The 25,415-nt window shown below is 36.5% G+C and overlaps 1 protein-coding gene across 2 annotated transcripts in view; it reads right to left on the reverse strand.

The window, feature by feature from the left end:
• LOC150075197 (WD repeat, SAM and U-box domain-containing protein 1-like) overlaps positions 1-25,415 on the reverse strand; it is a 157,289-nt gene that overhangs the window by 91,551 nt on the left and 40,323 nt on the right. Inside the window, exons 5-6 of one of the 2 annotated variants that reach the window (XM_090388648.1) lie at positions 18,696-18,895; positions 1,949-2,126 (exon numbers count right to left, since the gene is read on the reverse strand). In XM_090388648.1, the coding sequence (XP_090244774.1) occupies positions 1,949-2,126; positions 18,696-18,895 (378 nt within the window). Of the gene's footprint in view, positions 1-1,948; positions 2,130-18,695; positions 18,896-25,415 lie in introns of both variants that reach the window. The other variant, XM_090388647.1, reaches the window with a different exon arrangement.

Genomic DNA, 25,415 nt, shown 5'->3' on the forward strand with positions numbered 1-25,415 from the left:
TGTGCCTACCTCATATTCTGTAAGAAGTGTTTCTTGAAATATATCCTAGTTTTTGTGATATTTGCAATATCCTTATATTCAAAGGTAAGGGCAGTGAATGGCTTATGTTGGCAGCTATAAGTATTTAGCAACCTAGCTATGGAAATAGAAGGTTTTCAGTTAAAGATAAACAGCAATGAACTATGATGGAACTGGATTAATGGCTTTACTTGGTACTGCAAGCTTTTGTACTGTGGTGTTTATTTATGGTTTGTGTGTATACTGATTAGTTTACAAACTGGTGTTTGTATAAACTTAATTTTGGATAAAAAGGAGTTCTGGGAAGCACAATTTATTAAAATAAATTGTGCTTCTCTTCTGTAGTAAGAAATATAGCATTCACATATGCCACTATATATGAAAGCCATAAGCTATACAGAAGGAGGTAAACTGTAACAACACATCTGTACCTTGTATCTGGTAAGAAAGAGATGAAAAAGAATATCAGTTGCCAATACACCTATCAGTATAATGTTTGTTTTTTGCACAAAGGCTTGTTGTATGTTAGCTTAGCTGTTTGCTTTTGAAGGCAAATTCTGGGAAAAAATATTTTATTCTAAACAAAATGTTAGTGTCAAACAAAGAATTTACTCATCACAGGATCCAAAAAACTTGCCACTGCCATTGTCACACTCGTTATTACCAATTTTATAGTCTCATGGGCTAGCCATGGTTCAAAAGCAAGCATGCACAGTTACAAAAAATGCACGGCCCATTGTGCATTTTTTTGTCAGATTTTTGTTGCCGTTAGCGAACTGGCACGGAAAATTTAGCTGCCCTCAATAATCAAAGATGTATATTCCATCATAATGAACATGTAAGTTCTTCTGGCCTTTGCCATACTGAGAATAAACAGAAATTTATTTATTAAGTAATAGTTAATTTATATAAGCTTTGGCACCTTTTCTATGTTGAAGCTTCTTGGAAATAAAGGAAAAGTTCTGGTGAAACATGCATAATGCCTTATTCAGATATGCTACTGTATATTAAAAAAAAAAAAAAACACCCCCATGAACTCGGTATACTTTTTTAGACCATAAGATGTGAGAAAATTTTAAACATTTTCCAGGAAAAAAAAAAAAAAAAGAAGTGCATCTTATGATCCAGAAAACAGTATATAATGGCCTCAGCTGCCTCTGTGCTAAACCAGTAGTTCCAACCTTTTGCAAATAATGAAACTTTTGAGCTAGGGCACAGACTGTATAGTGCTTTCATATGTGAATGTGCAGCATATTTTACTGTAATGGACAGTAAAATATATATACGGTTAAGTGGGCATTAAATACAAAACAAAGATTTGAGCATGCACAGTATTAAATTTGCATGCTACTTTTTTTTTATTTGTGTAATTCTGTTATACATTGAGCAATAAGGACAAGAGAATTCTTACCTTAATATGTACACAAATACACACATATAAAAAAATATAACTATGACCAATTCAGAACAAATGTGTATTATGCAGATCAAAAGTTACACCCTCACTGTGACTGTGCAGGTAGAGGAAAGGCCTGGACAAACAACAAATGTTTGAATATTCTTTAGGGTCATCCTAAAGAATATTCAAACATTTGTTATTTGTCCTGTGGCTTATGGGCAAAGGGTATACCATCCTGTACTGTACAGTACTGAACTGAACTAGTTAACCAACAGCTATGTAAATATGAATCAGCAGACTACTACATATTTGCAAATTCTGAATCTTTAATGTCCAGTATAATGGAGTTGTCACCATGCATTTTTACATCTTTGAATGTTTTCATATCTTTCAAAAAGGAAATTTTGTTTCACTATTTTTCAAACATCCAATATAGAAAATAAAAATTTTAAACAGCTAATGAAATAATACTGTAATTGGATATTTAGATTTATTATAGCAATTTTATGAAGAATAAACTGATAGTCTTACGTTGAGGCAAGAAGTGACCCATCTGTAGAAAATCTGCAAGACATAACATTTCCTGAATGGCCTTCAAGAGTTGCAGAGAGAGTCAATGTGCAAATCACACCAGTTTTAAAATGCCACAATTTGACAAGATCATCAGTGCCACACGTCGCCAATAAATAGCGATTACAACCTGCAATATCTGCTGTAAAAATAAAGTGTATAATAACTACCAATACCTTAAAGACAGATAATTTTTTAAGTATAAGTGCCAACTAACTTTCACTCACTCAATGAAAACCAACCCTTTCAGAGGAATAGGGCCCAAATTCCTCCTCAAAGGGACTATTAACTACTATACAGAATATGAAACTAATCATTGTCATATTTTCATCTACAGAATTACTGGACAGACCTCTTCTTATTATATTTCTTTACAACAATGCTTAACAGATAATAGGAATAATATCATTTAATTGAAATGGGCTTGAAAACTGCATATATATATATATATATATTTTTTTTTAATGTAAACCCCAAACACGAGAGGTATTAGGACCTGTAGTACTTAGTACCGTGCTTGGGTTCGAGGTTGAGAAGATGAAAGAAGATATTTGTTGACATTAGAATTAAACTTCTGTAGACTGTAATTTTCAGAAAATATGTATGAAGGAAGGTTGTTCCAGAAAACGGCAGTTGAATGAATAAATGAGGAAGATGAAAAGTTAGTTCTGTGAGTTTTAAGTTGGACAATAAATGGATGTTGGCTGGTGGCGGCATGTGTTCGGACTGTTTTGAAAGAGAGAGCAGGAATAATAGAAGCCAATTCAGAAGAACAGTGCCCATGTAAGTATCTATAGAAAACGCATGCAGCAGAAACAGTACGTCTATGAGAAAGAGAGTGGAGAGACTCTGTTAGAGAGGAGTCATTAATTAACCTAACTGCCCTCTTCTGAATGGAATCTAGAAGCCTGAGGTTTTGGGGTCACCACCCCAGATGTGGGAACGATATTTCATGGTAGGGCGGATTTGCGATTTGTACAGAGTGAACAGCTGGAAGAAAAGTAACGCCGAGAGTGAAAGAGAAAGCCAAGTTTTTTAGATGCAGAGAAAGCAATATTTGTAATGTGCTTGTGCCAAGAGAGAGATCAGAAGTCAGGGTAATCCCCAAAAGAGATATATCATTTTGCCTAGAAATCGGAGTGTCACTAAAGGTAAGCATAGGAGCAGAAGAATCCTTTTTGCGAGATATAAGACAAGACTGAGTTTTAGAAGGATTGAAAAAAACTAAGTTGTCTTGTCCCACTAGAGAATTACCTGGAGATTGGCATTTAAGGAATTGGTAGTGGATATTCAGAAGTTGAAGTTGATTGAGCAGGACAAGGTTTCACAAAATGGAAAGTGGAATGCAATGTGCTATCATCGGCAAAACTATGGATAGGATTTCCAGTCAATGGAACAAGGTCATTAATATACAAGAGGAAAAGAGTGGGGGAAAGAACTGAACCTTGGGGGACACCAGCATTAGTGAAGAAGTTAGAAGGCAGAGAGCCATCTACCATCACCCTCAGTGAGCGATCAGGGAGAAAACTGGATAATCAATTACAAAAAACAGTTGGCAAACCATAAGATGGAAGCTTGTTTAGAAGACCTTTATGCCAAACACAATCGAAAGACTGAGATGTCAAGAGCAACTGCTTGTGTTTCACCAAACTTTTCCATTGAATTTGTCCATAAATGGGTAACATAAGACAAGATCACAAGTGGATCGACACTGACGGAATACATACTGGCGATCATTGATCAGACAGAAGGTTTCCAAGTAGTTTAAGAGTTGGCAGTTAATTGATTTCTGCATTACTTTAGAAAGAGTAGAAGTAATTGCAATGGGACGATAATTGGATGGGAGGGACTTGTCATCCTTTTTAGGAACTGGCTGGATATGAGCAAATTTCCAAGCAGAAGGAAAAACACCTTTGGAATAAGAAAGTGAAAAATGGCGGCAAAGAACAGGAGTAAGTTCAGGAGCACAGGTTTTGCGAACGAGTGGAGAAATACCATCAGGACCTAGAGCTTTCTTAGCATCAAGATTCATAAAAATCCATCAAGATTCGTCAAAATCCTTCTGACATCCTTTTGATGGAAGATCACAGGAGGCATTGAATGGAGCGAGTTGGGAATGGTGGGAGGTGTTTCACCAAGATCATTAATACATGAGTTGAAAGGAAAATGGGATGCTAGCAGGTCAGCTTTATCCTTGGCTGAAGTGACAACAGAACCATCTGGTTTTAACAGAGGTGGGAGCAGAGATGGGCAAAAGTTGCAGCCAATAGCTTTGGCAAGAGACCAGAATGCTCAGCTACCATTAGGGCAAGAAGCAAGTTTTTTACTCTTAGCTTGTTCGAAATCTAGTTTGAACTGATTAATGACTACTTTGCAATTGTTACGAGCTTTGGTGTAGGCAGAAAATGAACCTGAAGAAACAGAAACAAGCCAATTACGATATGCAACATTCTTCTCTTGAACAGCCTTAGCACATTTATTGGAAAACCAAGGTTGAGATAAAGGACGAGATTTTAAAGTGGAGTGTGGAATAAAGGATTCCATTCCTACAAGAATAATTTCACTGACACGATCTGAGCAAACTTGACATCAGAAGTTTTGAAACAGTAGCCCGACCAAGGAAAAGAAGAAAAGAAATCTCGCAGGTCATCCCATTTTGCATTCTTGTAATGCCAAACAAACATGAGGTTGGGAATAGCCATGAGATAAAGGCTCCATTGGAGGAGGGACCATCACCAAGTTGTGATCTGAGGTACCTAAAGGATCACTCACTCGACCCTGTACTTACAAGAGTTGTTTGTGAGAAAAAGATCAAGCGCGTTGGTTGTATGGTTAGGATTGTCCAGTATTCTTGTAGGTAAATGAACAATCTGTGCAAGGTCATTAGAAATTGCAAAAGCCTCAGCATATCGACCAGCTGGGTCAGTGTGACAAAAAACGGAAGATAGCTGTAGTTGTGAACATTAAAATCAACAAGGAAAATTACCTCACTGTTAGGAAAGTTGGACTGGAGAAAGTCAAGTTGCAAAGAGAGGAAGTCAAAGAGCTCCAAGTGATTAGTGGAGTTGGGAGGACGGTAGAGACAACAGATGAATTTGACACAACGAGGTAGAGTGATTTTAAGCCAGAGAAGATCGAAGAGAGGAGATTCCAAATTACCAATTCTCTGACAGGGAATATCGGAACGGACATATGCACAAGTACCACCTTTGAAGCGAAAGGATACAGTGAATAATTTGGGCAGCTGAGATAAACGGTAGTTGAATTAACCGATAACTGGGATTCTGTCAGAAAAGGTACATGGGGTTTGGCAGACTGCAAGTGGAAATGGACATCGTTGAGATTAGAATTGAAACCAAGTATATTTGTGAAATGAACTAGGAAGTGTTTGGGAGGTTTAGATCTTTTCCCAGATAAGCTTGCTCTATTAGTTTGACAATTCATGGTGTATTCAATAGTAAGAAAAAGTGGGTGAGACATGCTGTATGAAGTAATGAAATTTTTGGATATGGCTTTCACATGGTAAGAATATACCCAGATCCTTGACATAACGTGGCCTCGACAATGCCCCCCCCCCTGCATACACACTATTTGGACTCCCTCCAGTCACTATCTGGCAGAGTAGAGGTAGCAAAATTATACACTAGCTAATCCGGAAGCCTCCTAGAGAGTTACCAATAGGTAGGTTCGGTCCGGTATACTAACTAGCGGCCAGCCTGCGAACACCGTTTTACAGCTGTACCCTCAAAATGTAAGGAAGATTGGATCTCGCTATGATATTCATCATAACCTCAAAAGTCATCAGTCATACTGCATGATGAAAGAGATGGGGAAGGGTTGACCGGAACTTAGCTCTGGAGACTAAACATGGGTTCCACCACTTCAAGCCTCCAATAAGCAAAGTAGTGGTATTGCACCGGTTGATGAGAGTCATCTACCACCTAGTATTGCCTGGTAACACAGAGGGGTGGCATTCCTCCATGTGGTGTGGGCATCACACCTCGACCCCTGCTTACGTTGGTTCATACCTGGGTGGTCACCAAGATACAGTGTGCTTGTGCATGGAGGTTATATCCAGGATTACTAACAGTCACACCATCGTGAAGGTGCAAGCAGAGGATTTGTCTGTCACAGACCGTACGGGCTTTGCTGATTTGGGTCTCCTTGACTTGAATATCACCCCAATATCAGTTCCATCAGCATTTTAGACTCCCATGTAGCCAGTACAGCTTGTCTGGCATATCTGAGAAAATGTCTGTGACATCCTCAAGAATACCATAAGAAAGGGAAAAAACTTTTTTTTATTTTTTTAATGTTACAAGTTTCAAACCCATACTGTGGACAGGGGTTGAATCCTACCAGAATTATTGGCAATTAGCTGTTCTTGGTTATCCACACTGAGAGTCATGTTTGATGCTCGCTCGCTCTCTCTCTCTCTCTCTCTCTCTCTCTCTTCCTCCCTTTGAATTCTTAATCCCATTTTTTCACCACGACATACGGTATGATGAAGCAGATGCATCCATATCATTGTGGGTTTCTTTTAACAGTGTACCCTTCCTCTGCAGGTATCTTATGAAGGGCCTGATATTCAAATTTTTCTATTATCTGAAAAAAAAAAAGAAAACAGAAGTTTAACGTTTCCAAAAAAATGAAACCAAATTATGAACCTATATTTTTGCATTTGTTTATACAAAGGAGACCAAATAATTAAATAAAGTTACATTAACAATTTTATTGTCTTATTTCTATGAGGCTACAAACTTTTTATACATTTAACTGATCCATTGCATCTTGTACCGTCACTATAGATAGACAGTTATATTTTAGTTCTGTTTTACCTGAATGCTTATACAGCATTCAGGTAAAACAGAATGCTGTATAAGCTTGCTTTCTTGCTTCATTTGCCACTACTAATACCTATTTTTTTTTACAAAGTATGTTGTGAACTTCTTTGATAAAAAGGAAGCCATCCAATACTCCAATTGCTGCAAGTTCAGTTGATCTGTGCTGATTCTTGTTTTAATGATATGGCTCCATCTTTCACAGGAATTATTAGGCTGAAACTACAATTGGTGCACTTATCAACTGATTCTTTTTCAAAATACTCTTTTCCTCAAATGTTCCCACTCAAAAGGTTGGGATAGAACATGGAAAATCCCAATCTTTTAATTTTATCTATTCATTCACTTTAAGTTTAATATGAATTATCAGTGATCTCTGAAGTGCAGCTCTTAGAGCAGGATTGAACTAAGCAATACTTCTCAAAAAGGAAATGCCTCTTATTTAGAGCCCGCACCAAAGTAACTATAGCTGCATATGAGAGATCAATGCCATTATGAATAATGGGTTTTTTAATATACAACTTTGCCTACTGAAGAAAAAACCTGGGAGAAAAAATCTACACATCTTCAGAGAACCTGAGAAAGCATAAGTAAAAAGCCAATCTTCCTATAACTGATTTGCTCCATATCACAATGATATTTCCATGATAGCAATGCTCAACAGTGCCACGATAGCAATGCTTTTACCACATCTCAAAGCTCACAACAATTGTAAAGCAGTTATTAATCAGTCCAAACTAGATTTTAAACAGGCTAAGAGTAGAAAACTTGCTTCTTGCCCTAATGGCAGCCAAGCATTCCGGTCTCTTGCCAAAGCTATTGGCTACAACTTTTGCCCATCTCTGCTCCCACCTCTGTCAAAACCAGATGGTTCTGTTGTCACTTCAGCCAAAGATAAAGCTGTCCTGCTAGCATACTATTTTTCTTGCAACTCATGTATTAATGATCTTGGTAAAACACCTCCCACCATTCCCAACACGCTCCATTCAATGCCTCCTGTGGTCTTCCGTCAAAAGGACATCAGAAGGATTTTGACGAATCTTGATGCTAAGAAAGCTCCAGGTCCTGATGGTATTTCTCCACTTGTTCTCAAAACCTGTGCTCCTGAACTTACTCCTATTTTTTGCCACCTTTTTTCACTTTCTTATTCGAAAGGTGTTTTCCTTCTGCTTGGAAATTTGCTCATATCCAGCCAGTTCCTAAAAAGGGTGAGAAGTTCCTTGCCTCCAATTATCGTCCCATTGCAATTACTTCTACTCTTTCTAAAGTAATGCAGAAATCAATTAACTGCCTACTCTTAAACTACCTAGAAACCTTCTGTCTGATCAACGATAGCCAGTATGGATTCCGTCAGTGTCGATCCACTTGTGATCTTCTGTCTTACGTTACCCATTTATGGACTAATTCAATGGAAAGGTTCGGTGAAACACAAGTAGTTGCTCTTGACATCTCAAAGGCATTCGATCGTGTCTGGCATAAAGGCCTTCTAAACAAGCTTCCATCTTATGGTTTGCCAACTGTTTTTAGTAATTGGTTATCCAGCTTTCTCTCTGATCGCTCACTGAGGCTGATGGTAGATGGCTCTCTGCCTTCTAACTTCTCCACTAATGCCGGTGTCCTCCAAGGTTCAGTTCTTTCCCCCACTCTTTTACTCTTGTATATTAATGACCTTCTTCCATTGACTGGAAATCCTATCCATAGTTTTGCCGCTGATAGCACATTGCATTCCACTTTCCATTTTGAGAAACCTTGTCCTGCTCAATCAGCTTCAACTTCTCGAAAATCTGCTACCAATTCCTTAAATGCCGACCTTCAGGTAATTCTCCAATGGGGCAAAGACAACTTAGTTTTTTCAATCCTTCTAAAACTGAGTCTTGTCTTATATCTCGCAAAAAGATTTTTCTGCTCCTATGCTTATCTTTAGTGATACTCCGATTTCTAGGCAAAATGATATATCTCTTTTGGGGATTACCCTGACTTCTAATCTCTCTTGGCACAAGCACATTACAAATATTGCTTCCTCTGCATCTAAAAAACTTGGTTTTCTCTTTCGCTCTCAGCGTTACTTTTCTTCCAAACAGCTGCTCACTCTGTATAAATTGCAAATCCGCCCTGCCATGGAATATTGTTCCCACATCTGGGATGGTGCTCCCAAAACCTCTCTCAGGCTCCTTGATTCCATTCAGAAGAGGGCAGTTAGGTTAATTAATGATTCATCTCTAACAGAGTCTCTCCACTCGCTGTCTCATAGATGTACTCTTTCTGCTGAATTCCTTTTCTACAGATACTTCCATGGGCACTATTCTTCTATAATTCCCACTCTCTCTTTCAAAACAGTCCGAACACATGCCGCCACCAGCCAACATCCATTTACTGTCCAACTTCAAACTCACAGAACCAACTTTTCATCTTCTTCGTTTATTCATTCAACTGCCGTTTTCTGGAACAACCTTCCTTCATACGTATTTCCTGAAAATTACAGTCTACAGAAGTTCAAGTCCAACGTCAACAAATATCTTCTTTCATCTTCTCAACCTCCAACCCAAGCATGGTACTAAGTACTATAGGTTCCAATACCTCTCGTTTTTGAGGTTTACATAAAAAAAAAAAAAAGAATCCTCCAATAATAGTGGAAGTTCGTTTTGGTGAAATTCTAGGTAAATGGACCCTGTAAGATGATTCTGTAACACAACAGGCCCAATCAACTCATTGTCGATGATACCACACCACACCACAGAGAAGTGATGTTGAAAATCTGTTTCTACGTAGTGGCATGTGGATTTTTATCTGACCACCTATGAGTTATGGGTGTTGTTGATACAGTCAAGGGTGAAAGCAGCTTCATCGCTGAAGAGTATTAACGGAATTAATCGGCGATTAGCATTTACCCATCAAAAAAACTCCAATCGCTGGGCATCGTCTCCTGGCTGAAAGTGTTGTATGTGAAATGGATACAAGTTGTGGTCACATAATGTTCACTATACTCTTGTCTGTGGAATACCGATAAGCGTAGAAATTTTTCGTGTGCTAATAGTAGGACATTCTACCAACTGAATAATGTGTTCTATTTCATCCACATTTTGTCCATTTGCACGTTCAGAAGAAATATGAGTGCTGGGAACTGTATCAGTCTCACGCTGTTTGGTGTAAACACTCTTGAATATGGTATTCTGTGGTTAGGAAAAATATTTAGGAAACATAAATATTCACTACAAGCAGCAGTAGCACTTCCACCACAAAAACAGTAGACAAACACCATATTGGCATATTGAGCATGTGTGAAGATGTGCGGCATTCTTAACAACACTTCTAACACCAAACAGCATCAGGTTATAACTGCGCCACCAGTTTCAAACCGCTGTATCTCTGTATCCATTGAGAATTGGACACATGTTTATATGAACTTTTTTACTCAGAATAATCGATAGTATAACCTCCCAAAATATTTACCATCCCTCCTGAATCACCCTGTATATATACACACAAACATATGTGCATATATATGCAGGCAGTTTCTGCTTTACAAGTTCCCGGGTTTACGAGGTTGTTTTTTTATTAAGTATCAACAAAATCGAAAATATGAACATTAATTGCAAAAAATGAATGTTAAACATTCATAAATACTGCATTTCAAACTATGTGCCTATCTATATAATACAGTGTACCCCACTTTACGATATTAATCCGTTCCAGAGACACCACTGTATCGTGAAAATATCATAATGTGAACCCAATAATGTGTTTTTTGGTAATTCGTTCTACGACCCCAGAAGTTGAAATTTTCGCTATATAACTCTCTAAAAGGTCGTTTTTATAGCGTAAATTGTATTAGTTACCAATTCAAATCATAAAAATTCACTACACTTTCATCATTATCATATATTCTGTTATGAGAACCAATTTTGAACGGCTTTGTGATATTTTTTTAAAGTACATTTCTGGAGGTCACGACCATAAAACAATAAAAACAATTTGCACTTTTCGGTTTATTGGGCTTTTCTATTAGTGCAATTTATTATAAACAGTAGTAAACTCGATCTTATTGCATTTGCAATAATACTGATAGCTGGAATTGTGTGGGTTTTTACGTTATTATGGTGAAATGTGTTTGCCCTTTACTGAAATCTTCAATCGTATAAAAAACATAAATTTTCAGATCTTCTCTTTGTTCCTTTTTTTTTTTTTAAGCTTCATAAACTTGTTACACCACACAAATCATATTAGTTGCAATTTGTGTGTTCCGTTAAAAAATGCTTATGCATGCTATTGAAATTTACAAAGAAAAGAGATTATCTTGGAAATAAATGCCTCTTTAAGCATTTCTGAAGAAGGTGACTTCCTTGTGCAATAAACCAACGAGTGCTGAACCAATAATGAGTGATCAACACGTGTGCATTTAGTCAATGATGATGATGAAGAAGAAACATTCTTTAACATTTGTAAGTCATAAATAATTTTTTTATTATTATAATTTGTTTGATTTTACAGGCTACATTTTCATTTCTTTGAATAAATCAATCATTCTTTAAACAAACTAATTAGCTAATTAATTTCATTATTGATAATGTAACCCCTATTTTTAACATTATGTCTATGGAAATAAATTCCTGCTTTACGAGTTTTCACTTTACGGGTGCGCGCTAGAAACGAATTAACTCGTAAAGTCGAGAACTACCTGTATATAGGGGTCCGCAAATCTCAGTAGTTTGGGAACCGCTGGTCTATACAATACATTTTATTATAATGTATGTATGCTTTATGGGTTATTGTATATGATATGTAACGTAAAATAAAATAAGAAAAGAATACAAAAAACAAGATATCGTACTTGTTAATTTTAACAAGTATGATAAAGGTGTACAACAAAAAACTATTTTTTACTATTCTACTTATTAAAACAGGAGTTGTTTCCTTAACTGCCTCCACAATTCTTTAATTATCTTTAATAATCGTTGCGATACTTGATCGGTTCACACCATAATGAAGTATCGCAACGATTATTAAAGATAATTTATGATGTCTAGTTTAGTTTCTAAACTAATCCTGCATCTTTTATTAATACCACTCTCAGCAACCAGCACTACCATTTTGCTTTGAACCCATGATTGCTTAAATTTTTAAAAATATATTTTTAAGTCACCAAATGCAGAACTACACTTAATGGTGTCTATAAAACAACTGACCATGTCTGTTGTTGTGTGACACAAAAGATCGGTCGGGTGCATTTTTTGCTGTGTGTTCGCAGTGCTACTATTATCCATTTCAGGTATCTTTGCAACTGGAAGAGAAAGAGATGGGGAAGCTTCCCTTTCCCAGACCCTAAGGGAACCAACAGTTGACCGTCTAAGATAACCTGGGCAAAGCAAGTGATGATCCTATTATATTATAACAATAGGGGGAATCATCGATTTCTTTCCCACAAGAAAACATTCTATGCGGCGTGGCATATAAACCAATGTTTTTTAATGGCTAGATTAGTTTTATTAATCAAGAAAAGTTCAGTATAATTATCATATAATAATTTTCTGATAATTATTGTAATAAAAAAAATTTTTGAAGTTTATTTACGTTTATTTATTTAAATCTTACAATTATGTTCACTATACGTTTGGCATTTAATTTTATAAGGAACTCTATCTATTGGACTTTAAGAAATTTTGAATGAATTTTGATGTTCGTTATAGCGAATGTTCGTAAATCGAATGTTTTTAAATCGAGAGTTGCCTGTACATTAGTACAGTACTGATTGCTTTAATCCAAGAGAATCTCTACTGAATACAGTGATACCCTCATAATTAAACTTAATGGATCAATGCACTCACTCACAGCCTCCTTCCAAATTACAGGGTATATGCAATCAGCTCTAGGAGCATTACTCTACTTTTGGTTTCAAAGCATTTCTAATAAACAATCTGTAATTTCAAAATCACTAATTTCACACAAAGCTCTGATTATGAAGCGTCCTTCATCTGTAAATGTCGGTGCAAAGTATCCATTCAATTCATCACCACAACATCAGCTGTGATATCAAGGCTTTCCCAGGCCTATCATGACCTGTTTCATTGTTTTCCTTTTTGTATTGACATACACAAAGAACTTCACGTGCACATTCTTTGTTCTCTTAGCCAGCAATTTGTCATAATTAAGCCTTTTCCAGCCTAACCTTTTCTGTGCTACTATTATAGGTGTTACAGACCTCATCACTTTGTAACTTTCCCATGCTATCTTTTTCTGATCTATTAAACTGGCTGACTCGTTATTCATCCATCTCTGCATCTTCCTTGTGCCAAATTTTCTTAATGGTATTTATGCATTCATGGTTTCTGTGACTACTGCTTTAAAAGTATTTCATAATTATAATATATTTTTCCATATGCTATCTCCCTAGTTGATAGAGGCCAAGTTGCACCTTAAGCCATCACTGTTTCATTTCACCATACCACAGAGAAATTAAAACCTATTTCTTTGTATTTAACAACTGCTACCTCTCTCCTAATAATCCAACTTAGAACTGCATGATCACTCCCTGCTAATAGTTCCTGTACTGTCAGGCTTATGATGTCATCTGGTTCACAAGCGATGAAGAAGTCTAGAATATTCTTACCCCTAGTACTTTTTCCAACATGCTGATACAAATAATAATTATCATCTAGTTGATCTAAAAATTTTGTTTCCTATAGTGAGTTCCACTCCCACTTGTTCCAAATAAAGGATGAATTAAAATCACCCATACTCACACATTTCACCTGTATGTAGAGCTCTTGTCATAACTTCATAATCTGGTCTGTAGATTACTCCCATTCTCATTATACCCTTGCTTCCATCTAACTCACACTACACAGATTCAATACTAGCATGCATAACTTCTGAATCTTCAAAAGCTTTTGTCACATTTAGGCTGCTTTTGATAAGAAGCATGGCTCTACCAATCTATCTTTCCTATCCTACCTAAATATATTGTACATACCATAGTGAAACTCATCATTCCCTATTTATGGGTGAGATTATATTTCTGTTAGTCCTATCACATCAACATTAGTTGTCCTAACCAGGAGTTCAAATTCACTCATTTTATTAACAGTAATTTAAGTTTATTTCCCTAGCATTAGCTTCCCACTTGTGTTTTGTATAACATCAGTACTTTATATATATATATATGTATATATATATATACACAGTATATATGAAATCAGAATGATTTAATAGAAAAAAAAATACATAAAGATGGAGCAGTATTAAACACAAGATGTGAGACTAACAGAAGAAAAGTAAGAAAGAGAAAAGAATGAGAAAATAAAAAAAGAAAAAGAATTTTAAGAACCTAAAAAAAAAATAGATATAAAATTATCTGAAATTAAAGGCTGAATCAGTGAGCCAATTAAACGTAGAGAAGCTGAAAGGGAAAGCAAAAATATATGATTAATTAATAAAGAAAAATAGTGAGCATCAAACTGAGGGTGGGAAGGTGATGACTTAGGGGAAGAAAAAGTTTGATGCAAACTAAAGAAACTTGGTACGTAGATCAGGCATTTCATTAGGGGACTACTACACTTGATCATGTACCAAACCACTGCATTTCTATACAAACTTATGATAATGGAGAAAAGATTAAAAATAATAGAGGAAAAAAAAAAAAAAAGGGAGAAAAAGATAGATCCTCCAAAAACAACACGCTGATACAAATCAGATGATGGTTATTATTTGTATCAGCATGTTTTTTTTTCCCCTATTATTTTTAATCTTTCCTCCATTACCATAAGTATGTATAGAAACATAATGGTTTGGTACATGATCAGGTGTAGTCCCCTGATGAAATGTCTGATCTACACTGTGCTGCCACTTTATTAGGTATACCCCTGTTGAGCACACAAATGGTTTGTCCCACAACATTGCAAGTCACATGACCACAGTTGTGGATATAAATGCAGCAGAACAACCTTTCTAGCATCAGTTTAGTGTACAAACCGTAGCAAGAATGGGGAAAAGGAGTGATCTAATGGACTTTGAACGTGGCATGGTAGTAGGCGCAAGACATGCTGGACAAAGCATCTCTGAAACGGCAGATCTTCTGAACTTTTCATGCACCACAGTTTCAAGGGTGTATCGAGAATGGTGCAATGAACAGAAAACATCCTCTCAATGGCACTCCTGTGGAAGAAAATCGCTTGTTGATGAAAGAGGTTAGAGGAGGACAGCTAGAATTGTGCAAGCAAACAGACGGGCCACAATGTCGCACATCACATCAGAATACAACCTTGGTGCACAGAAAAAAATATCGCAACAGACCACTAGTCGCACTTTGTCACAAATGGGTTACAACAGCTGATGGCCACATCGCGTAACTTTGTTATCAATGAAGAACAAGAGAGCACGCCTCCTGTGGGCACAGCAACACCAGCACTGCACTATTGAGGATTGGAAAACAGTTGCTTGGTCTGACGAGTTGAAGGTCTTGGTGCATCATGTTGATGGAAGGCTCAGAATTTTTTTTTTTTTTTTTGTAGTTTTTGGCGCATCGGTTTCTGTGGCCATAATGCACCTCCCAAGGTTTTTGCAGTACTTTGATCCAAGCCCGAGGCGGGATTCGAACCCGCGACCTTTGGGTTGCCAGGCAGGCACTTTACCCACTCAGCTAGCCCGGTCGGCTCAGAATTTGGTGAAAGCAACATGAATCCATGGACCTGTCATGTCTGACAACTACTGTGCAAGGTGATTTGGACAGTGTTATGGTGTGGGGAATGTTTTCTTGGCACATGTTGGGTCCATTGATACCCATAGATTCATGTCTGAATGCCACATTGTACCTAAACATCGTTGCTGACCAAGTGCATCCATTCATGTTGACAGTTTATACTCAGTCAGATTACTTCCAACAGGATAATGCGTGGTGCACAAAGCTCAAATCACTATGGAATGGTTTCAGGAACACAACAAAGAATTTTCTTTGCTGCAGTGGCCCGCTGAGTCCCAGATCTCAATCCTGTTGAACATCTTTGGGATGAGCTGGAAAGGGCTGTTCGCTGCAGGCCTACACCTCTATTGAATCTCAAGGAATTGAGCGACACACTCATATCTGCATGGAACTTCATTCCTGCACATTTTCAGCATCTTGTTCAATCCATGCCCAGACGAATTAAGGCTGTTGTTGTTATTGTTGTTATTTGGTTTTTAGGAGCATTAGCAACTAAGGCCATATTGCTTTGGGGATATGCGGTGGTCATTCCCTGACCTTTCCGCATCCTCCGTATTTGGTGGCCATGGGCTTGAACCCCGGTCTAATCAAGAAGCGTGTGCTACACACTGCTGCTCCTGCCCACCTGGCTATGGAGGTGGCTGTTTTGAAGGCTAAAGGAAGCTCAACACGTTACTAGGTAGGTGTACCTAATAAAGTGGCAGCACAGTGTATGTACCAACTTTCTTTAGTTTGCATCGAAATTTTTCTTCCCCTTAGTCATCATCTTTCCACCCTCAGTTTGTTGCTCACTATTTTTCTTTATTAATTAATCATATATTTTTGCTTTCCCTTTCAGCTTCTCTACATTTAATTGGTTCACTGATTCAGCCTTTAATTTCAGATAATTTTATATATATATATATATTTTTTTTTAGGTTCTTAAAATTCTTTTTCTTTTTTTATTTTCTCATTCTTTTTTATTTTCTTTTTCTATTAGTCTCGGTTTTGTTTAATACTGCTCCATCTATGTATTTTTTTTCTTCTATTAAATCATTCTGATTTCATCTATATATATTTGTATCCTGTTTTGCAGTTTTGCGCACTGAGGTGCAATTCCTGTTTTTTCTTTACATTTCCTATTCATGCATTATATATATATGTGTGTGTGTGTATGTGTGTGTGTGTACTTATTATATTTGTTTTATATTACCTATTTCAATTAGAAATTGAAATAGGTAATACATTTTTTTACTGCCAGGTCAGCACACTTTTATAATCTTCACAATATAAAATCTTTACGCTACTTCTGGAAGGGCAACACAGATAGCAGAAAGTTTTTTTTTTGAGGAGTGCACACAGGGCCGGATTTACATATATGCTAAACAAGCTACAGCTTAGGGCATCACATTACAAGGGGCCTTGCCCTGTTTTAAAAAATCCTTTTTTAATATTGTCATAGGCGAACTGTAAGAGAGAAGGGCCTCATACATGTTATAACTTAGGGCCATGACAAGTTTAAATCTAGCCCTGAGTGTGCATTGATACAATGCTACATAGACGTGTGGCTGCTAGCATTTTTGCATGATCAGTTCCATTGACAACATAACTGCAGATGACAAAATACAACCAATGAAACTTGATTATTTCACAAACAAGCACAGTGTTTTCTTTTAACACATTCACTGCTGGAATGCAAACTTGAATTAAAACAAACTACAAGTGTTGTGCCTTAACACAAATATGCACCCATTCAATGGGTGCATATTTGTGTTAATTAATTAATGGTCAATTAATGAGTGCTGTAAAAAGAAAGACACGAAAAAGAACAACTGCTCGATATCAGCACACCGACTGAACCATGGGCTATTTGCATTAAGGCTGGGATTTTGCTTAGAATCAATCACACTGTCTAGAGAGCACTATAAAAGCTGCATACTTGGTTCAGTTTCATATGTTCTTTGCCTACATTGAAGTTATTTTATCTAGTTTAATATTTTATACAAGAAAAAAAGAAAATTTTTTGAATTTATGGTTGCTGAATTATAATTCTTTAAAAAGCAAAAAAAAAAAAACATCAACCTTAGTGTTTACATATAAAATGTTGGGTAAAAAGTGTTTTCTTATAAAATTTAATCCTGAAGGGTTGTTATAATTGATCCATGGCCTGGGACATCGGGACTTAAAAGGTACAAGGATGGATAGTATGTTGAATCTGATGATACTGAATCAGCTTTTAATAATATGACATCTGATACTGAAACAAAATGCTATTCAAGTGAATTCTGAATCTCATTCAAAAGCATCTGTTGACGTTACAACACTACAAACAACAGATGGCAGCATTATTTGGAGTAATGATCCTTCACAGATGAAATCTTTTTCATTTACTAAAAGGACTTTTTCCAGCGCCCCAGAGAAATAATCCAATTGAAGAATATTGAATCAAAATCTAGAAAAAATATTATAAGTTACACCAAAGGCACGCAAAAAGGACCTTTGCAAATATAAGCAGCAGAGAACTGCAAATTAGAAATAAAAATTTTAACTTATTCCGATTTTCTTAACCTGCACAGGGATAAAGTTTCATTAAGATAAGTTAGGGAAAGTAAGTAACCCTTTTATTGCTATGGGAAAACATTGCTGTGGACCTTGCATGTTTAGTCATGTGACATAGGGCTGATGTTAGCTTTCGTCAATCTGATTTTGATAACACATTTTAATATTAAACAAAAATAACAATACAAAATAGCCAAACTCTATATCAAAGTAAGGCTCCAGGATCCTGAATATACTGAGGGAACTGGCTACCAATGAATTCTACACAATGTTGTTACTAATGTTGCCAATAAAGTTGCCCATTTTCTCTCATTTCTTACTTTCTCTAACCTAACTTACCCTGATGAAACTGTTATATTTGGATAGTTTGGGAAAATCAAGATAACTTAATAAAATTTTTATTTCTAATTTGCAATTAACTGCAAAATATGCTGCCAGGCAATGTATTTGCCTGGGAGCATAATAGTTCATGAAGCTAACGGTCTGCAGTTTACTGCACCTGCATCATGCTGTTGATGGAGCTGACCACACTAAAATGCTGGTGCACGATGCACTGCACATTGTTCTGCCTGATAGTCCTCCAAAAAAAAAAAAAAACCTCCCTGTATAAAACTATTTAAAAAATAAATTTTCTCACCAGTAGCTTCATACTGAGGACTGAAGTCACATCCCAATATGCCTAGGTCATGAGCAACTGTATATGTTGTTAGGCACCTTCCATGGCCATATCGAGCATCCCAGAACATTAAATCACCTGACGTGGAACCTGATACTAAGTATGCACTATCTGGGGTAAAAGCAGCAGTAGTCACCATTGCCTCATGACCTTCCAGTATCCTTTAAAGAACAATTTGAAGAATTTTCTGTACACAAATTATAATAAATATGCAGGGCATCTTATAAAATGTTACCACACACTAACATATTCCTATAAAGAAAAGTTTAATATCATGATGTTGGGCCTTGTATTTGAAAGGGCTCAAATGGGATAACATCAGATTTCTTTAGAAATGCAAAAATAAGTGTTAATGTAGTATTGAAATTAGAGACAGCAAAAAAATACAGTATATTAGGGACATGAGATGAGTTTGAATCTTTTACACTGTGACGGAAGTGGAAAAAAATTATGCAGAAGGTATGGTGGCAATATGTACATAAAAGGCAGCAGTGGTAAACTCTCTGCATTAAGTGAACAGGACACTGCACAGATACTGAACTTGGAAAAGGTCTGAGCAGTCACCACGCAGCAAAAGAAGTTCACACAATAATGAATCAGCAAGCAAAGAAAGGAGGCTCTGAGTGTAAACCACAACTTGACAGATTCTTCTTGTAAATTACATATTCCTCAAATCTTATAGGAGTTGATGGAGAATGTCAAGGAGAACCAAACTGGCCAAAATTACTCCTTGGCATTAAACATTATGATGCAAGTAATTTTGCCTCTACAAGTTCCTAACTAGTTGAATGGTCAACATGGACCTGTGGCTTTCTCACCTGATCTAATTTCACATGATCTAATACTCATGGTTTGTTTCTCTGGGAAATAGTGAAATATTACCTACCACAAGAGTAACAATAACTGGGATAACATGTGTGGAGATGTTATTAACATTACGAGATCAAGTCCATAAGCTGCCACAAAAAATGCACCACCCACTGTTAACTTTTGCATTAGTTTATAAGATGCAATAAAAGCATTACAATGAAATTGGGAATTCCTCCGGTCTCTTGGAGAGCAGTGCAGTATAAATGGAATTTTGACTAAGGAATTCATAGAGTATACTGATAATGTACTAGTATTTCTACCGAATATCATCCACTTTTGGCATATTAACAATCATGACAGAGGTTGATTGTGACAATTTTGAACATCTCTTAGAGAGTTCTGTGGACTTTCGAATGCAACAAGTTTCAACATCGTGGCACTAAATTTCCCTTCTCAGAAGAATTTTAAAAGGAGCATTTTGAAATCAGAGGGCTTATCAGCCTACAATTTAAAAGAGCTATTTAATATTTTTATACTTAAAATTGAATTTTTTCTTTCTAAATATTACTATCCACATAACTAATAATACGAATACTCATAAAGAGAATTTAGTTCTGAAATTTAATTATAATTATTCAATCTCATTTGTTTGTCTTGATCTTTATTTCAATATTATATTCTTAATGCATCATTAAGGACATAAAGCATTATCTGATTAAAGGCTTTTAGAATTCTATGCAGTAGGTGCTAATCAGTACAGCAGATTTTCAGAATAAAGGCACCTTTGGAGATTCAAGGTGCTGTTATTTCGATTTTTCCCTTGTCTAGGTGGTTTTATTTTTAATATATTTAATGCAGAAATAATGAGGCTAAATATAGAAGAGAGATTAACAATACAATTTTATTAACTGCACATAAAAAACATAAACACGTTGAGGATTCAATGTTATATTCTACCATTAATACACTCCTGCTTATGCCCCGTTCTATTTTCTTCATTATATCAAGTTGTTGTTGTTATTTGGTTTTTAGGAGCATTAGCAACTAAGGCCATATTGCTCCGGGAATATGCGATGGTCATTCCCTGACCTTTCCGCATCCTCCGTATTTGGTGGTGACGGGCTCGAACCCCGGTCTAATCAAGAAGCGTGTGCTACGCACTGCTGCTCCTTCCCACCTGGCTACGTAGGCGCCTCATTATATCAAGTTTAGTCTGCGTGGGTAGCAGAGTGGTATCATCACTGTCCTCCCCACATCTGGTGGAAAAGGTCTGGTTTGAATCCTGTCAATAACGCAAGGAACTTTTATGGGCTTTTTTTCACTTCTTGGCTCAGTCAGTCGGTCTCAGGTGTGGATAGCAAGGTTTTTTTTCTCAGAAACTGGGGTTTTTTGTCCGGCAAAACAGGCACAAATTGACCAGAGAACACATGCAATTAAGAGGCAATACACATGAATATATGAATTAACTTTCTGGGTGACCCTAATGTAATAGTTTGGATTATTATTATTATTATTAATAGCCATATGGTGCAAGGAAGCCTGAGGCTTATGCTGCACCAGCCAAAAAAAAATTCCCGAGTTACCCTGAGAGAGAGAGAGAGAGAGAGAGAGAGAGAAGTAGAAAGGAATCATCAAGATATCCAGCTGATATGCTGATATCCAGCTCAGGACCCTGGGTGTGCCAAGCCCAAACTCACCAGAATGTGAGCCCTTTATATCAAGTTTGTCACAAAGCTTTAATGTTGTTGTTCTTTTCTTCTCTCTATGAGGTTTATTAACTTTAGGAGCCATAGGGGTTTTTAATTTAAAATAAATGTACAACAACAGTATAATCTATGATATTAGTACTTAATTCTATTTCAAAATGGCGAACATAAACAAATACAGTAATCATGTGACTCGCCGTTTTTTTTTTTCTGCACTGCAATACATGCTGTATGTAAACATCCAATCTCAACGTGCTGTTAGCTCGAATGTTCCGTTATTTGGGGCCATTATTTCGACAACAATAATGTACATAGTATTAATTTGCGATGTATGCTATGTTATACTTATCCAATATTATATAAGTACATTATGAAGTACATTATTATATAAGTACATTCTGAGTTTAAATTTAATTCAGACCACAGACTAATTAGAGCAGCGTTTTCCAAACTGTGTTCCATGAAAAATCATAATTTAAAAAATAAAATTAAAAATTAAAAAATTAAAAAAATTAAATAAATAAATTTTGCATATTTGTAATACATTATATAAGTACATTATGAAGTACATTATTATATAAATACACAAGTGAAATATTCATAATGTAACTCTGCAATAATATGATGATACAAGATTATAAAGAAGGAAGGAAGGAAAAACCTATACGCCCTTACCCATTTGATGTACATGGATGACATCAAGGTCTATGCAGCAACTGAGAAGCAATTCCAGCAACTACTCCGGATCACGGAAGAATTCAGCAATGATATCAGGATGGAATTTGGTCTAGACAAATGCAAGACCCACAGATTTCATCAGGGGAAATTAGTTGGCCAAAACTACCATCTGGAGACTGGTAAAGACATCGAAGCCATGACAGAGAGAGAGATCTACAAATACCTGGGGAAGATGCAGCCTCAGCAGTTACAGCACAAGGAAATCAAGGCCTGCCTGACCAAAAAATACCACCAGAGACTCAGAAGTCTGCTGAAAGCAAAGCTGAACGGAGGGAACACAGTTAAAGCCATAAACACCTATGCAGTCCCAATGCTAACATACTCCTTCAGGATCATACACTGGACTAATACCGAGCTGGAGGATATCATGAGAAAGACAAGGACAATGATGACCAAGAGTCACCAACACCACCTGAAGTCAGCAGTGGAGAGACTGACAATCGCTCACAAAGAGGGAGGAAGGGGCCTGATGGACCTCATTGAGCAACAGGAAACAGCAATAGCTAACTTGCCTGAAGGATTACTTCAGAAAAACACAACAGCACTCTACCAGGCCATAAGGAAGATAGACAAGTGGTATACCCCACTCAACCTAAGCAAGGGTCCCCTCCCACCTAGGCGGCATAAACAGAGCTAGAAAGATGGGCAGAGAAAACACTCCATGGCAGACACTACAATGATCTCCATCAAGATCACATAGATAAAATGGCTTCCAATGCATGGCTCACAAGCGAGACGCTCTTCCCTGAGACAGAAGGATTCATGCTCACTATCCAAGACCAGGTAATCAACACGAGAAACTATAGGAAATACATCCATGGAGCCCGGAGTGTCAGATGACAGGTGTTGACGATGCCACAAGGGGGAAGAACTAGAAATACAGAAGTAAAAAAAAAAGGAATGATAGAGGAGAAAAACTGCGACAATATGCCTATAGTCAGCAATTTAAAATTGGCAACTTACTATTCAAAAAGAACAGAGATGGATCTGGGTGAGAAAAACTGCGACAATATGCCCATAGTCAGCAATTTAAAATTGGTAACTCACTATTCAAAACGAACAGAGAAGATGGACCTGGGTCTCCCCAGATGGAAATACCAAAAATGAAATAGACTATATACTACTAAAATATCAAAAAATGTTGCAGAATTTTGAAGTGATCAATCAGTTTAAATTTAATTCAGACCACAGACTAATTAGAGCAGCGTTTTCCAAACTGTGTTCCAAGAAAAATCGTAATTAATAATTAAAAAAATAAAATAAATAAATTTTGCATATTTGTAGCATACACCACTTTTGTATCATTATAATATTTAACATAATTTTTTTTCGGTTATTAATATACTGGCAGACTAATAATCAATTAGACTGCGGAACACTTTATTTTGGCAGTCTTTGCGTGGAGAAGTATACGTAGAGGTAATAACACCTACGAAAAAGTAGCAATGTGGTGATCCAGTATCCCATTCGTATGCGATTTAGCCTAGAGTACACGGGTTGAAGGAGAGGAGGAAGTGAACCGATATCATAACTAAACTCACTTCCTTATATAAACTTTTTTTGATAATTTTTAGTACAGTCGGTCCTCGTATAACACGTGTTTACATTACACGAATTCGATCATACACGATTTATAAATAGGGGAACACGAACCGAATTCGCTTATGCACAATTCCCCTTTGTGTTTACAAGAAATGGCAGTCGAACGCGGAATCACCCCAACCGAACGCAACACGATAGGAATGAAGAAGATTCTGAAAATGTATTTATGTGTTTTATATCAGTGAAGGGGAAACACATTTCACCATAATAATGTAAAAACCCACACAATTCCAGCTATCGGTATTATCGCAAATGCAATTAGATCGAGTTTACAACCAGTTTATAACAGATTCCACTAGCAGAAACGAAACTGGAAATTGTTTTTATTGTTTTATGGTAGTAACCCCCAGAAATGTGCTTTAGTAAAATGTGGGGTGTTAATAGTGTATCTCTGCCTATACGGTGTTGTTTATTCAGTTGCTACACGCGCGCAGCTTTGTTTATGTGTATTAACCGTGCCTCCTCGTTTTGTAATTGCGCTATACTTAAAAGGTGTGAAAAGGAAGCATCCTGGTGAAGACACTGCAGATTCAGAAAGAGAAAAAAAAAAAGCAATATCGATAAACAGAGGCGGACTGGGTCAAAAATTCTTACCCGGGAAAATTTATAGTGGCCTCATACTAGCGTTTATGGCCAAAATCACACCAGCCCAAAGGGGTTTCCCCGGTAAGGCTTATGGCCAGTCCGCCTCTGTCGATAGAGAAAAAAATATGACATTGTGAAACGCTTTGAGCGAAATGAAAGACCATGTGATAATGCACGTGCTGCAGACCTAAATGAGGCAACGCCGAGAATTACAAAGAATGCGGAGAAAATAAAAACAACTTTCATAGCGGGAACAACTCAAAGTGTAATTAAAATCCATTAGATTAAGACATAGAATTGGAAGAGATGGAATGGCTGTCATCTGTTTGGATAGAAAATCAAACAAAACACAAGTTTGCTTACGATAGAAGCAAAAGCATTAGCAATATTTTATTACGTAATAGTTGTAATAAAATATATAATAAATTTTTTACGAATAAAATACGTATTTTATTCGTAAAAAATACTTTTTAGTATTAAAAAAATACTAAAAATACTTTATTATAATATAATAAATAATAAAAAATATTTTTTATTATTTATTATATTATAATAAATTATATTATATTATAATATTTCTTATTACATATTTTAATCGTTATAAAATACTTACGTATTTTATAACGATTAAAATTACCCGATTATTTATTGTGTTTGGTAATGTTTTGGTTCCAAATATGTGTTCAATCTTGGGTGGTCGGCACCTAACCCCAATTTTCCCATAGGGCCTGTTGTTTATATTGCACGATTTTGCATTGCACGAGGGTTTCTAGGAACACAACTATCGCTATACGAGGACAGACTGTATTTCGAAATATTATTATTAAAATGTGACCATGGATTTGTGGATGAAAAAAATACTGTAAAATGAGAAGCAAAGTACTTTCTAGTATTGTAACTGTGGTAGACGAAAACGAACACAAAACTGTCACACTTCAAAGTGAGGATGGACATTCGAAGACTTTTGTTCCCCAAAAATCCAAATTGAAAAAATAATGGACAAGACTATACCACACAACACGTAACCCTTGTCGACAAGAAGGAAAGGCTACCTACCTGATTGACATAGTGGTGCCCAACACTGGCAACCTCCAGAAAATCCATGAGGAGAAAATCAGGAAGTACACGAACCTAAGACTGGAGATCAAAGAGATGTAGCATATGCAACAAGTAACGACCATCCCAATCATCATGTCAACCACCAGTAATGGTGCCAAAGACCCTACATAACAGCCTAGCA

The sequence above is a fragment of the Mastigoproctus giganteus genome, chromosome 14 (assembly GCF_048544385.1).
Source record: "Mastigoproctus giganteus isolate SK-2022 chromosome 14, ASM4854438v1, whole genome shotgun sequence".
Taxonomy (NCBI): Eukaryota; Metazoa; Arthropoda; class Arachnida; order Uropygi; family Thelyphonidae; genus Mastigoproctus; species Mastigoproctus giganteus.